The 15670-nt window shown below is 48.3% G+C and overlaps 1 protein-coding gene across 1 annotated transcript; it reads left to right on the top strand.

The window, feature by feature from the left end:
• The first annotated feature begins 9865 nt into the window (after positions 1–9865).
• Positions 9866–11374, top strand: LOC120050046 (basic salivary proline-rich protein 1-like). The gene has a single exon (XM_038996661.1). It carries the CDS (start codon positions 9866–9868, stop codon positions 11372–11374), a length of 1509 nt encoding a protein of 502 aa, XP_038852589.1.
• Positions 11375–15670: the final 4296 nt, after the last annotated feature.

Genomic DNA, 15670 nt, shown 5'->3' on the forward strand with positions numbered 1-15670 from the left:
AGAGGACAGGGGAGAGGGCAGGGGAGAGGACAGGGAAGAGGACAGGGGAGAGGACAGGGGAGAGGGCAGGGTAGAGGACAGGGGACAGGACAGGGGAGAGGACAGGGGAGAGGACAGGGGAGAGGGCAGGGGAGAGGACAGGGGAGAGGACAGGGGAGAGGACAGAGTGATTGGCAGCTCGTAAACGCAAGCAGGCTCAGAGGAGTCAGAGGTACAATAACATCTTCCTGCCTGACATCTCGACATGAGTGTTCACCCCCCCCCCCCCCCCCATGAAGGAACCTAAGACAGACACACATACTTGCACAAGCATACACATATTTCCTGATATCTATGTGTTACAATGATTAAAAAAAGAATCTTCAAAGTGGTATTTGTTAATTTCTAATGTACCAATATCATTATGCCCCTATGATTTTACATTTCAAAGCACAAAAAAAACATTCTTCACATACAGTCACTTTAATCTCAATTTGATCTTCTAATCTATTCACCTGATCCATTTCACTGTTTCATCTCAGGTCAAATCCAACCTGATCCCTCATGCATCTTAGACATCTGTAGCTTTAAACACTTTGCTATCTGCCAGCCCCCCCGAAACCCCCCATCACCCCCCCTCCTCCTCCACCTCCCCCACCCCCCCTCCTCCTCCACCTCCCCCACCCGTCTCCCTCCTCCACCTCCCCCACCCGTCTCCCTCCTCCACCCCCCCCCTCCTCCTCCACCTCCCCCACCCGTCTCCTTCCTCCACCCCCCCCCCCTCCTCCACCTCCCCCACCCGTCTCCCTCCTCCACCCCCCCCTCCTCCTCCACCTCCCCCACCCGTCTCCTTCCTCCACCCCCCCCCTCCTCCTCCACCTCCCCCACCCGTCTCCTTCCTCCACCCCCCCCCTCCTCCTCCACCTCCCCCACCCGTCTCCTTCCTCCACCCCCCCCCCCCCCCCTCCACCTCCCCCACCCGTCTCCCTCAGCCCAGGATGAGTAACCATGGAAGCGGTTCAGCTTTCAAAAGAAGCCAGGAGGAGATCAGATGTCTGCTGTTGTGTAAATAGATCTGTATAGTGTGATAATGTACACTCTAACCCCTCTTTAGTGTGATAATGTACACACTAACCCCTCTTTAGTGTGATAATGTACACTCTAATCCCTCTTTAGTGTGATAATGTACACTCTAATCCCTCTTTAGTGTGATAATGTACACTCTAATCCCTCTTTAGTGTGATAATGTACACACTAACCCCTCTTTAGTGTGATAATGTACACTCTAACCCCTCTTTAGAGTGATAATGTACACTCTAACCCCTCTTTAGTGTGATAATGTACTCTAACCCCTCTTTATTGTGATAATGTACACTCTAACCCCTCTTTAGTGTGATAAAGTACACTCTAACCCCTCTTTAGTGTGATAATGTACACTCTAACCCCTCTTTAGTGTGATAATGTACACTCTAATCCCTCTTTAGTGTGATAATGTACACACTAACCCCTCTTTAGTGTGATAATGTACACTCTAACCCCTCTTTAGAGTGATAATGTACACTCTAACCCCTCTTTAGTGTGATAATGTACTCTAACCCCTCTTTATTGTGATAATGTACACTCTAACCCCTCTTTAGTGTGATAAAGTACACTCTAACCCCTCTTTAGTGTGATAATGTACACTCTAACCCCTCTTTAGTGTGATAATGTACACACTAACCCCTCTTTAGTGTGATAATGTACACTCTAACCCCTCTTTAGTGTGATAATGTACACTCTAACCCCTCTTTAGTGTGATAATGTACACTCTAACCCCTCTTTAGTGTGATATTTTACACTCTAACCCCTCTTTAGTGTGATAATGTACACTCTAACCCCTCTTTAGTGTGATAATTTACACTCTAATCCCTCTTTAGTGTGATAATGTACACTCTAATCCCTCTTTAGTGTGATAATGTATACTCTAACCCCTCTTTATTGTGATAATGTACACTCTAACCCCTCTTTAGTGTGATAATGTACACTCTAACCCCTCTTTAGTGTGATAATGTACAATCTAACCCCTCTTTAGTGTGATAATGTACACACTAACCCCTCTTTAGTGTGATAATGTACACTCTAACCCCTCTTTAGTGTGATAATGTACACTCTAACCCCTCTTTAGAGTGATAATGTACACTCTAACCCCTCTTTAGTGTGATAATGTACACTCTAACCCCTCTTTATTGTGATAATGTATACTCTAACCCCTCTTTAGTGTGATAATGTACACTCTAACCCCTCTTTAGTGTGATAAAGTACACTCTAACCCCTCTTTAGTGTGATAATGTACACTCTAACCCCTCTTTAGTGTGATAATGTACACTCTAACCCCTCTTTAGTGTAATAATGTACACTCTAACCCCTCTTTAGTGTGATAATGTACACTCTAACCCCTCTTTAGTGTGATAATGTACACTCTAACCCCTCTTTAGTGTGATAATATACACTCTAACCCAGGGGTGGGCAAACTTTTTGACTCGCGGGCCACAATGGGTTCTAAAATTTGACAGAGGGGCCGGGCCAGGAGCATTTGGAGGGAGTGTTTGGGCCGGATATACTAAAGCATTAAATGTAGTGTGTGCAAACCTCATAGCACAGTAAGAACACTACAACCCAATTTATTAACTGTCTTTCAAATGTGAAAAATAGCCCTTATCAGTTAATAAATTTGTCTCAAGGAATATGCAAGATATGGCATTTACATACTATTTCGCCGCCCGTTCTTGTGTTGACTGCTTGCTAGCATAGTTTGCATGCTTCGTGGCAAAGTGACGGCTGATATTGTACTCTTTGAAAACCGCAACAGCTTCTTGGCATATCAGACATACAGCCGTTGATCGGACTTCAGTGAAGAAGTATTTTGTTGTCCACTCCTTATTAAACACTCGGCATTCGCTGTCCACTTTCCTTCTCTTTGGTCCGCTCATTTTCACAGAAGGGCTTAATGGTGACGTGAAACGAAGTGAAAATTAAAGTGAAATAAAGAGAAATACGCGCCACTCCAACAACGGTCAATGTGTTTTGAGTGCGCCATCTATTGGGGAAACGTGGGCATTGCAGGGAAAGGGGAAAAAAATGAGGTTTTTACTATAATTTGGACAAGTTCGGCGGGCCGGATTAAAAAGCCTAACGGGCCGTATGTGGCCCGCGGGCCGTAGTTTGCCCATGTCTGCTCTAACCCCTCTTTAGTGTGATAATGTACACTCTAACCCCTCTTTAGTGTGATAATGTACACTCTAACCCCTCTTTAGTGTGATAATTTACACTCTAATCCCTCTTTAGTGTGATAATGTACACTCTAATCCCTCTTTAGTGTGATAATGTACACTAACCTCTCTTTATTGTGATAATGTACACTCTAACCCCTCTTTATTGTGATAATGTACACTCTAAACCCTCTTTAGTGTGATAATGTACACTCTAACCCCTCTTTAGTGTGATAATGTACACACTAACCCCTCTTTAGTGTGATAATGTACACTCTAACCCCTCTTTAGTGTGATAATGTACACTCTAACCCCTCTTTAGTGTGATAATGTACACTCTAACCCCTCTTTAGTGTGATAATTTACACTCTAATCCCTCTTTAGTTTGATAATGTACACTCTAATCCCTCTTTAGTGTGATAATGTACACTAACCTCTCTTTAGTGTGATAATGTACACTCTAACCCCTCTTTAGTGTGATAATGTACACTCTAACCCCTCTTTATTGTGATAATGTACACTCTAACCCCTCTTTAGTGTGATAAAGTACACTCTAACCCCTCTTTACTGTGATAATGTACACTCTAACCCCTCTTTACTGTGATAATGTACACTCGAACTCCTCCCCAATGGTCATTATTGTGATAATGAATCAGTTTATTTCATGTGGAACATCTGTGTGTGAAGCAGTAGAACACGGTAGAGAAGAAAACATGAGATGTAATGAATAAAGGAACCAAGAGAAGAGAGGAGTATAGAGCGAGGAGGACAGAGAGAGGGGGACAGAGAGAAAAGAGAGGAGGACAGAGAGAGGAGGACAGAGAGAGGAGGACAGAGAGAAGAGAGAGGAGGACAGAGAGAGGGAGAGAAGAGAGAGGAGGACAGAGAGAGGAGGACAGAGAAAAGAGAGGAGGACAGAGAGAGGAGGACAGAGAGAAAAGAGAGGAGGACAGAGAGAGGAGGACAGAGAGAGGAGGACAGAGGGAGGAGGACAGAGAGAAAAGAGAGGAGGACAGATAGAGGAGGACAGAGAGGGGAGGACAGAGAGGAGGACAGAGAGAGGAGGACAGAGAGAAAAGAGAGGAGGACAGATAGAGGAGGACAGAGAGGGGATGACAGAGAGGAGGACAGAGAGAGGAGGACAGAGAGAAAAGAGAGGAGGACAGAGCGAGGAAGACAGAGCGAGGAAGACAGAGAGGAGGACAGAGAGAAGGAGGACAGAGGGAGGAGGACAGAGAGAAAAGAGAGGAGGACAGATAGAGGAGGACAGAGAGGGGAGGACAGAGAGAAAAGAGAGGAGAAAAGAGAGGAGGACAGAGAGGAGGATAGAGAGAGGAGGACAGAGGGAGGAGGACAGAGAGAAAAAAGAGGAGGATAGATAGAGGAGGACAGAGAGGGGAGGACAGAGAGAAAAGAGAGGAGGACAGAGCGAGGAGGACAGAGCGAGGAGGACAGAGAGAAAAGAGAGGAGGACAGATAGAGGAGGACAGAGAGGGGAGGACAGAGAGGAGGACAGAGAGAGGAGGACAGAGAGAAAAGAGAGGAGGACAGAGAGAGGAGGACAGAGAGAGGAGGACAGAGGGAGGAGGACAGAGAGAAAAGAGAGGAGGACAGATAGAGGAGGACAGAGAGGGGAGGACAGAGAGGAGGACAGAGAGAGGAGGACAGAGAGAAAAGAGAGGAGGACAGAGCGAGGAAGACAGAGCGAGGAAGACAGAGAGGAGGACAGAGAGAAGGAGGACAGAGGGAGGAGGACAGAGAGAAAAGAGAGGAGGACAGATAGAGGAGGACAGAGAGGGGAGGACAGAGAGAAAAGAGAGGAGAAAAGAGAGGAGGACAGAGAGGAGGATAGAGAGAGGAGGACAGAGGGAGGAGGACAGAGAGAAAAGAGAGGAGGATAGATAGAGGAGGACAGAGAGGGGAGGACAGAGAGAAAAGAGAGGAGGACAGAGCGAGGAGGACAGAGCGAGGAGGACAGAGAGAAAAGAGAGGAGGACAGATAGAGGAGGACAGAGAGGGGAGGACAGAGAGGAGGACAGAGAGAGGAGGACAGAGAGAAAAGAGAGGAGGATAGATAGAGGAGGACAGAGAGGGGAGGACAGAGAGAAAAGAGAGGAGGACAGAGCGAGGAGGACAGAGCGAGGAGGACAGAGAGAAAAGAGAGGAGGACAGATAGAGGAGGACAGAGAGGGAAGGACAGAGAGGAGGACAGAGAGAGGAGGACAGAGAGAAAAGAGACGAGGACAGAGAGAGGAGGACAGAGAGAAAAGAGAGGAGGACAGAGAGAAGAGGACAGAGAGAAAAGAGACGAGGACAGAGAGAAAAGAGGACAGAGAGAAAAGAGAGGATTTTTTTTAATACATTTTTTATTTAACCTTCATTTAACCAGGTAGGCTAGTTGAGAACAAGTTCTCATTTACAATTGCGACCTGGTCAAGATAAAGCAAAGCAGTTCAACACATACAACAACACAGAGTTACACATGGAATAAACGTACAGTCAATAATACAGTAGAAAAATAAGTCTATATGCATTGTGTGCAAATAAGGTAAGATAAGGGAGGATAAGTAGGACACAGAGAGGAGGACAGAGAGAGGAGGACACAGAGAGGAGGACAGAGAGAGGAGGACAGAGAGAGGAGGACACAGAGAGGAGGACACAGAGAGGAGGACACAGAGAGGAGAACACAGAGAGGAGGACACAGATAGGAGGACACAGAGAAAAGAGAGGAGGACAGAGAGAAGAGAGAGGAGGACAGATAGAAAAGAGAGGAGGACACAGAGAAGAGAAAGGAGGACAGAGACAAAAGAGGGGAGGACAGAGACAAAAGAGAGGAGGACAGAGAGAAGAGAAAGGAGGACAGAGACAAAAGAGAGGAGGACAGAGAGAAGAGAAAGGAGGACAGAGACAAAAGAGAGGAGGACAGAGACAAAAGAGAGGAGGACAGAGAGAAGAGAACGGAGGACAGAGACAAAAGAGAGGAGGACAGAGACAAAAGAGAGGAGGACAGAGACAAAAGAGAGGAGAACAGAGACAAAAGAGAGGAGGACAGAGAGAAGAGAAAGGAGGACAGAAAGAACAGATAGGAGGACAGAGACAAAAGAGAGGAGGACAGAGACAAAAGAGAGGAGAACAGAGACAAAAGAGAGGAGGACAGAGAGTAAAGAGAGGAGGACAGAAACAAAAGAGAGGAGGACAGAGAGAGGAGGACAGAAAGAAAAGAGAGGAGGACAGAGACAAAAGAGAGGTGGACAGAGAGTAAAGAGAGGAGGACAGAGAGAAAAGAGAGGAGGACAGAGAGAGGAGGACAGAGAGAAAAGAGAGGTGGACAGAGAGAGGAGGACAGAGAGTAAAGAGAGGAGGACAGAGAGAAAAGAGAGGTGGACAGAGAGTAAAGAGAGGAGGACAGAAACAAAAGAGAGGAGGACAGAGAGATGAGGACAGAAACAAAAGAGAGGAGGACAGAGAGTAAAGAGAGGAGGACAGAGAGTAAAGAGAGGAGGACAGAAACAAACGAGAGGAGGACAGAGAGAGGAGGACAGAGAGAAAAGAGAGGAGGACAGAGACAAAAGAGAGGAGGACAGAGACAAAAGAGAGGAGGACAGAGAGTAAAGAGAGGAGGACAGAAACAAAAGAGAGGAGGACAGAGAGAAAAGAGAGGAGGACAGAGAGAAAAGAGAGGCGGACAGATAGAGGAGGACAGAGAGGGGAGGACAGAGAGGAGGACAGAGAGAGGAGGACAGAGAGAAAAGAGAGGAGGACAGAGAGAGGAGGACAGAGAGAAAAGAGAGGAGGACAGAGAGAAGAGGACAGAGAGAAAAGAGACGAGGACAGAGAGAAAAGAGGACAGAGAGAAAAGAGAGGATTTTTTTTAATACATTTTTTATTTAACCTTCATTTAACCAGGTAGGCTAGTTGAGAACAAGTTCTCATTTACAATTGCGACCTGGTCAAGATAAAGCAAAGCAGTTCAACACATACAACAACACAGAGTTACACATGGAATAAACGTACAGTCAATAATACAGTAGAAAAATAAGTCTATATGCATTGTGTGCAAATAAGGTAAGATAAGGGAGGATAAGTAGGACACAGAGAGGAGGACAGAGAGAGGAGGACACAGAGAGGAGGACAGAGAGAGGAGGACACAGAGAGGAGGACACAGAGAGGAGGACACAGAGAGGAGAACACAGAGAGGAGGACACAGATAGGAGGACACAGAGAAAAGAGAGGAGGACAGAGAGAAGAGAGAGGAGGACAGATAGAAAAGAGAGGAGGACACAGAGAAGAGAAAGGAGGACAGAGACAAAAGAGGGGAGGACAGAGACAAAAGAGAGGAGGACAGAGAGAAGAGAAAGGAGGACAGAGACAAAAGAGAGGAGGACAGAGAGAAGAGAAAGGAGGACAGAGACAAAAGAGAGGAGGACAGAGACAAAAGAGAGGAGGACAGAGAGAAGAGAACGGAGGACAGAGACAAAAGAGAGGAGGACAGAGACAAAAGAGAGGAGAACAGAGACAAAAGAGAGGAGGACAGAGAGAAGAGAAAGGAGGACAGAAAGAACAGATAGGAGGACAGAGACAAAAGAGAGGAGGACAGAGACAAAAGAGAGGAGAACAGAGACAAAAGAGAGGAGGACAGAGAGTAAAGAGAGGAGGACAGAAACAAAAGAGAGGAGGACAGAGAGAGGAGGACAGAAAGAAAAGAGAGGAGGACAGAGACAAAAGAGAGGTGGACAGAGAGTAAAGAGAGGAGGACAGAGAGAAAAGAGAGGAGGACAGAGAGAGGAGGACAGAGAGAAAAGAGAGGTGGACAGAGAGAGGAGGACAGAGAGTAAAGAGAGGAGGACAGAGAGAAAAGAGAGGTGGACAGAGAGTAAAGAGAGGAGGACAGAAACAAAAGAGAGGAGGACAGAGAGATGAGGACAGAAACAAAAGAGAGGAGGACAGAGAGTAAAGAGAGGAGGACAGAGAGTAAAGAGAGGAGGACAGAAACAAACGAGAGGAGGACAGAGAGAGGAGGACAGAGAGAAAAGAGAGGAGGACAGAGACAAAAGAGAGGAGGACAGAGACAAAAGAGAGGAGGACAGAGACAAAAGAGAGGAGGACAGAGAGTAAAGAGAGGAGGACAGAAACAAAAGAGAGGAGGACAGAGAGAAAAGAGAGGAGGACAGAGAGAAAAGAGAGGTGGACAGAGAGTAAAGAGAGGAGGACAGAGAGAAAAGAGAGGAGGACAGAGAGAGGAGGACAGAGAGAAAAGAGAGGTGGACAGAGAGAGGAGGACAGAGAGAAAAGAGAGGAGGACAGAGAGAAAAGAGAGGTGGACAGAGAGAGGAGGACAGAGAGAAAAGAGAGGAGGACAGAGAGAAAAGAGAGGAGGACAGAAACAAAAGAGGAGGACACAGAGAAAAGAGAGGAGGACACAGAGAGAGGAGAGAAGAGGATAAATGTTTTGCCCTCAGAACAGCCTCACTTCGACGGGGCAGGGACTCTACAAGGTGTCGAAAGCGTTCCACAGGGAAGCTGGCCCATGTTGACTCCAATGCTTCCCACAGTTGTGTCCAGCTGGCTGGATGTCCTTTGGACGGTGGACCATTCTTGATACACACAGGAAACGTTTAGCGTTAAATACCGAGCAGCATTGAAGTTCTTGACATAAACCGTTGCGCCTGGCATCTACTACTATACCCTGTTCAAAGGCACTTACATTCACCCTCTGAATGACACACATACACAATCCATGTCTCAATTGTCTCAACTCTTAAAAATCCTCCTTTAATCTGTCTCCTCCCCTTCATCTACACTGACTGAAGTGGATTTAACAAGTGACATCAATAAGGGATCATAGCTTTCACCTGGATTCACCTGATCAGTCCATGTCCTGGAAAGAGCAGGTGTTCTTAATGTTTTGTACAGTGACTAAATGTTTATTTTGACATGTGTGGTTATAAATAACATGTAGCATAAGGTTGAAACATTTAATTTTAAAACCATTTAAAATAATTACAGTGGTCTGAACAATATTCAAAGATAATTTAGTGGGTCGTCTACAATAATTAATAATCCCCATAATGTATTTAAATATCTGGGGGAAAAAAATACATTCCCCAGAATGCATTAGATCCAACACTGCAGTATGGAAGGGAACAATCTAGTCATGAAAAATAAAAATACTCTTTAACATATTTCAGTTGTAAGCAAACTAATGTTTGACATGTGATGTGTATTGTTTGTTTGCATAAATAAATGGCATACCCTTTAGTTAAAAGATTTGTCAAATGAATCAGACGTTCATGTTTCACGTCTCAGTTGAATTGATTTGAAATAAATTCTACCTCCTTCAATTCATTGGGGGTGCTGCCAATTCAAATTAAATATAAATTAATTGTTTGGATCAAATTAAATACCAACCCCGCAGTCTTGGACTTCTTGCCAAACCAGGAAGTCACAAATATAGTGTCAATTCAGGAGCATATCACCACCGCTCTTTGTCTTGTTAAATAAACATTAGTCAATGGGACAAACACTGGTTGGGTTTAGACAGTACAGCACTGGAGATCTGTGTTAATGTACGTCTTCTGTAATACTCTTAACAAAAGGTGGACCATTGTGGAGGTACTGTGAGGCAATACAATGGATGAATGATCATCTTCTGTTCAGCACCAAGGGGTCACCAAGGGGTCACCAAGGGACCACCAAGGGGTCACAAAGGGGTCACCAAGGGACCACCGAGGGGTCACCAAGGGGTCACCAAGGGACCACCAAGGGGTCACCAAGGGACCACCAAGGGGTCACCAAGGGACCACCAAGGGGTCACCAAGGGGTCACCAAGGGACCACCAAGGGGTCACCAAGGGACCACCAAGGGGTCACCAAGGGGTCACCAAGGGACCACCAAGGGGTCACCAAGGGACCACCAAGGGGTCACCAAGGGGTCACCAAGGGACCACCAAGGGGTCACCAAGGGACCACCAAGGGGTCACCAAGGGACGACCAAGGGACCACCAAGGGGTCACCAAGGGACCACCAAGGGGTCACCAAGGAACCACCACGGGGTCACCAAAGGGACCACCAAGGGACCACCAAGGACCACCAAGGGGTCACCAAGGGACCACCAAGGGGTCACCAAGGGACCACCAAGGGACCACCAAGGGGTCACCAAGGGACCACCAAGGGGTCACCAAGGGGTCACCAAGGGACCACCAAGGGGTCACCAAGGGGTCACCAAGGGACGACCAAGGGACCACCAAGGGGTCACCAAGGGACCACCAAGGGGTCACCAAGGGGTCACCAAGGGGTCACCAAGGAACCACCAAGGGACCACCAAGGGGTCACCAAGGGGTCACCAAGGGACGACCAAGGGACCACCAAGGGGTCACCAAGGGGTCACCAAGGGACCACCAAGGGGTCACCAAGGGACCACCAAGGGGTCACCAAGGGGTCACCAAGGGACCACCAAGGGGTCACAAAGGGGTCACCAAGGGACCACCGAGGGGTCACCAAGGGGTCACCAAGGGACCACCAAGGGGTCACCAAGGGACCACCAAGGGGTCACCAAGGGGTCACCAAAGGGACCACCAAGGGACCACCAAGGAACCACCAAGGGGTCACCAAGGGACCACCAAGGGGTCACCAAGGGACCACCAAGGGACCACCAAGGGGTCACCAAGGGACCACCAAGGGGTCACCAAGGGGTCACCAAGGGACCACCAAGGGGTCACCAAGGGACGACCAAGGGACCACCAAGGGGTCACCAAGGGGTCACCAAGGGACCACCAAGGGGTCACCAAGGGACCACCAAGGGGTCACCAAGGGGTCACCAAGGGGTCAGCAAGGGACCACCAAGGGGTCACCAAGGGACCACCAAGGGGTCACCAAGGGACGACCAAGGGACCACCAAGGGGTCACCAAGGGACGACCAAGGGACCACCAAGGGGTCACCAAGGGGTCACCAATGGACCACCAAAAGGTCACCAAGGGACCACCAAGGGGTCACCAAGTGGTAACCAAGGGAACACCAAGGGACCACCAAGGGGTCACCAAGGGACCACTAAGGGACCACCAAGGGGTCACCAAGGGACCACCAAGGGGTCACCAAGAGACCACCAAGGGGTCACCAAGGGGTCACCAAGGGGACCAACCGTAGAATAATCATTGAATAACAATTGGATAACATTGATTAACCATTGAATAACCATTGCATAACCATTGATTAACCATTGAATAACCATTGAATAACCATTGATTAACCATTGAATAACCATTTCATAACCATTGATTAACCATTGAATAACCATTGATTAACCATTGAATAACCATTTCATAACCATTGACTAACCATTGATTAACCATTGAAGAACCATTGATTAACCATTGAATAACCATTGAATAACCATTTCATAACCATTTCATAACCATTGATTAACCTAGATGTGATTACATTAATCTCTATGTTCTCTTCTATTGTAAACTGTTTTCTTGCGTTTAATATAAAATTATTATTTTCAATATAATTGACTCAGTGGCGGTAGGATAGATAATTGTGTCTTTTTGTTCGTCGTAAATTCCAAAGTTACTCTTACATTTTGTTCTTGATTTAATTTACACGGTATTATTGGAAAGCCTAGGATTTTATAATGCGTCACATTTCATTAGTGTTCAATGACTGTTTAATTTGTTCCCTCAGAGTTCTCAAAATTCCCAATCTAATACCTTCAAATTCCCCAGTGAAAAGACCACTAACCGGTAATGATGTAGCATTGAGACTGTTAGCATAGCACGAGGGCTGATCCATAAAGTGTCTGTAGGTTACAGATGTCAGGATTCTGACGGATACACAACACTGTGTCATTCTGTCGTCTTCTGACCAATCCACTTTAGTGCTATAAATGCATCATTTTCATCTATTCTTCGCAGAAGTGATACAGTTAAGAACTTAAACGTTATTGCATTGACATCACATGCCCTCTCAGAGTGTACTTAATAGGCCCCCTAAAAGAAACGTTGGAATATTGTGGTGAATCAATAGTGATATGATCTAGTCTATTTTTCCTGCCCTCCCATTCTTAGCTTACATCATCTAAATAGCAGTGTGGGCCAGGATAACTTGTAGAGAGAGAGAGAGAGAGACAGAGAGAAATACGGAGGGAGACGGAGAGAGACAGAGACAGAGACAGAGAGACAGAGAGACAGAGAGACAGAGACAGAGAGAGAGAGACAGAGACAGAGACAGAGAGAGAGACGGAGAGAGACGGAGAGAGAGACGGAGAGAGACGGAGAGAGAGACAGAGAGAGACAGAGAGAGACAGAGAGACAGAGAGACAGAGAGAGACAGAGAGAGACAGAGAGAGACAGAGAGACAGAGAGAGAGACAGAGAGAGAGAGAGACAAGCATTGGAGTCTGAGGACAAAAGGGGTGGGTGGTGGTGAAAGGAAGGTGTTTCTAATGTGTATGGTGATGTGTAGAATACATAAACCATTAGAATTGTATTAAATTCTACTTCTTAAATTCAAATTAAATTCAAATTATGCTTCCTGTATGGTGTGGCCAATTCAAATTATATTTATGTAAAAAAACTGAATTTAAATTTAAGAGCTATTTGCAACTTTGTTCAGAATTGATCCCAACTGCATCCCAAAAAGAACCCTGTTCCCTACTCTGAGCACACTTTTGACTATGGCCCATAAGTCTCTGGTACGTGGCCCATAGGGCTCTGGTCCGTGGCCCATAAGGCTCTGGTCCGTGGCCCATAAGGCTCTGGTCCGTGGCCCATAAGGCTCTGGTCCGTGGCCCATAAGGCTCTGGTCCGTGGCCCATAGGGCTCTGGTCCGTGGCCCATAGGGCTCTGGTCCGTGGCCCATAAGGCTCTGGTCCGTGGCCCATAGGGCTCTGGTCCGTGGCCCATAAGTCTCTGGTACGTGGCCCATAGGGCTCTGGTCCGTGGCCCATAGGGCTCTGGTCCGTGGCCCATAAGTCTCTGGTACGTGGCCCATAGGGCTCTGGTCCTTGGCCGATAAGGCTCTGGTCCGTGGCCCATAAGTCTCTGGTCCGTGGCCCATAAGTCTCTGGTCCGTGGCCCATAAGTCTCTGGTCCGTGGCCCATAAGTCTCTGGTCCGTGGCCCATAAGTCTCTGGTCCGTGGCCCATAAGTCTCTGGTCCGTTGCCCATAGGGCTCTGGTCCTTGGCCGATAAGGCTCTGGTCCGTGGCCCATAAGTCTCTGGTCCGTGGCCCATAAGTCTCTGGTCCGTGGCCCATAAGTCTCTGGTCCGTGGCCCAGAAAGCTCTGGTCCGTGGCCCATAGGGCTCTGATCCGTGGCCCATAGGGCTCTGGTCCGTGGCCCATAAGTCTCTGGTCCGTGGCCCATAAGTCTCTGGTCCGTGGCCCATAGGGCTCTGATCCGTGGCCCATAAGTCTCTGGTCCGTGGCCCATAAGGCTCTGGTCCGTGGCCCATAGGGCTCTGGTCCGTGGCCCATAAGTCTCTGGTCCGTGGCCCATAGGGCTCTGGTCCGTGGCCCATAAGGCTCTGGTCCGTGGCCCTTAAGGCTCTGGTCCGTGGCCCATAAGGCTCTGGTCCGTGGCCCATAAGGCTCTGGTCCGTGGCCCATAAGTCTCTGGTCCGTGGCCCATAGGGCTCTAGTCCGTGGCCCATAAGGCTCTGCTCCGTGGCCCATAAGGCTCTGGTCCGTGGCCCATAAGTCTCTGGTCCGTGGCCCATAGGGCTCTAGTCCGTGGCCCATAAGGCTCTGGTCCGTGGCCCATAAGGCTCTGGTCCGTGGCCCATAAGTCTCTGGTCCGTGGCCCATAGGGCTCTAGTCCGTGGCCCATAAGGCTCTGGTCCGTGGCCCATAAGTCTCTGGTCCGTGGCCCATAGGGCTCTAGTCCGTGGCCCATAAGGCTCTAGTCCGTGGCCCATAAGGCTCTGGTCCGTGGCCCATAAGGCTCTGGTCCGTGGCCCATAAGTCTCTGGTCCGTGGCCCATAGGGTTCTAGTCCGTGGCCCATAAGGCTCTGGTCCGTGGCCCATAAGGCTCTGGTCCGTGGCCCATAAGGCTCTGGTCCGTGGCCCATAAGTCTCTGGTCCGTGGCCCATAGGGCTCTGGTCCGTGGCCCATAGGGCTCTGGTCCGTGGCCCATAGGGCTCTGGTCCGTGGCCCATAAGGCTCTGGTCCGTGGCCCATAAGGCTCTGGTCCGTGGCCCATAAGGCTCTGGTCCGTGGCCCATAAGGCTCTGGTCCGTGGCCCATAAGGCTCTGGTCCGTGGCCCATAAGGCTCTAGTCCGTGGCCCATAAGTCTCTGGTCCGTGGCCCATAAGTCTCTGGTCCGTGGCCCATAAGGCTCTGGTCCGTGGCCCATAAGGCTCTAGTCCGTGGCCCATAAGTCTCTGGTCCGTGGCCCATAAGTCTCTGGTCCGTGGCCCATAGGGCTCTAGTCCGTGGCCCATAAGTCTCTGGTCCGTGGCCCATAGGGCTCTGGTCCGTGGCCCATAGGGCTCTAGTCCGTGGCCCATAAGGCTCGATTCCGTGGCCCATAAGGCTCTGGTCCGTGGCCCATAGGGCTCTGGTCAAAAGTAGTGCACTAAATATGGAATAGGGTTCCATTTGGGATGTACCCTAACTCTGTTCTGATCTGACCCTAATCTGAGAGAAGACAGACCTTTGTTTTAGCATGGCAGAGTAACACACAGAGTGGCTCGAGTTTCTCAGCCTCTTTCACTCCCATCACAAAGGTTTTCAGTTCACTAAAAAAGCATTTCTCCTCTGAGCAGCACTTCCACGGGAAACCAGATCTGAACACAGAAATACTGTAACGTGCCGAAATGCTAAATAGCACAGGTTTTCTGAAGGTCTTTAGCTAACATGCCATAATGCAAGAATGCTAGCACAGATGGTCAAAAGCATATCGTAGCTAACATGCCGTAATGCTAGCAAGCACAGGCGGTCTAAAGCATATCGTAGCTAACATGCCGTAATGCTAGCATGCACAGGCGGTCTAAAGCATATCTTAGCTAACATGCCATAATGCTAGCAAGCACAGGCGGTCTAAAGCATATCGTAGCTAACATGCCGTAATGCTAGCAAGCACAGGCGGTCTAAAGCATATCTTAGCTAACATGCCGTAATGCTAGCAAGCACAGGCGGTCTAAAGCATATCTTAGCTAACATGCCATAATGCTAGCAAGCACAGGCGGTCTAAAGCATATCGTAGCTAACATGCCATAATGCTAGCAAGCACAGGCGGTCTAAAGCATATCGTAGCTAACATGCCGTAATGCTAGCAAGCACAGGCGGTCTAAAGCATATCTTAGCTAACATGCCGTAATGCTAGCAAGCACAGGCGGTCTAAAGCATATCTTAGCTAACATGCCGTAATGCTAGCAAGCACAGGCGGTCTAAAGCATATCGTAGCTAACATGCCGTAATGCTAGCAAGCACAGGCGGTCTAA

Source organism: Salvelinus namaycush, chromosome 1 (assembly GCF_016432855.1).
Source record: "Salvelinus namaycush isolate Seneca chromosome 1, SaNama_1.0, whole genome shotgun sequence".
Classification (NCBI taxonomy): Eukaryota; Metazoa; Chordata; class Actinopteri; order Salmoniformes; family Salmonidae; genus Salvelinus; species Salvelinus namaycush.

Excerpts from the sequence above, each read along its gene's own strand:
- LOC120050046 (XM_038996661.1), top strand. The coding sequence starts at position 9,866 with ATGATCATCTTCTGTTCAGCACCAAGGGGTCACCAAGGGGTCACCAAG.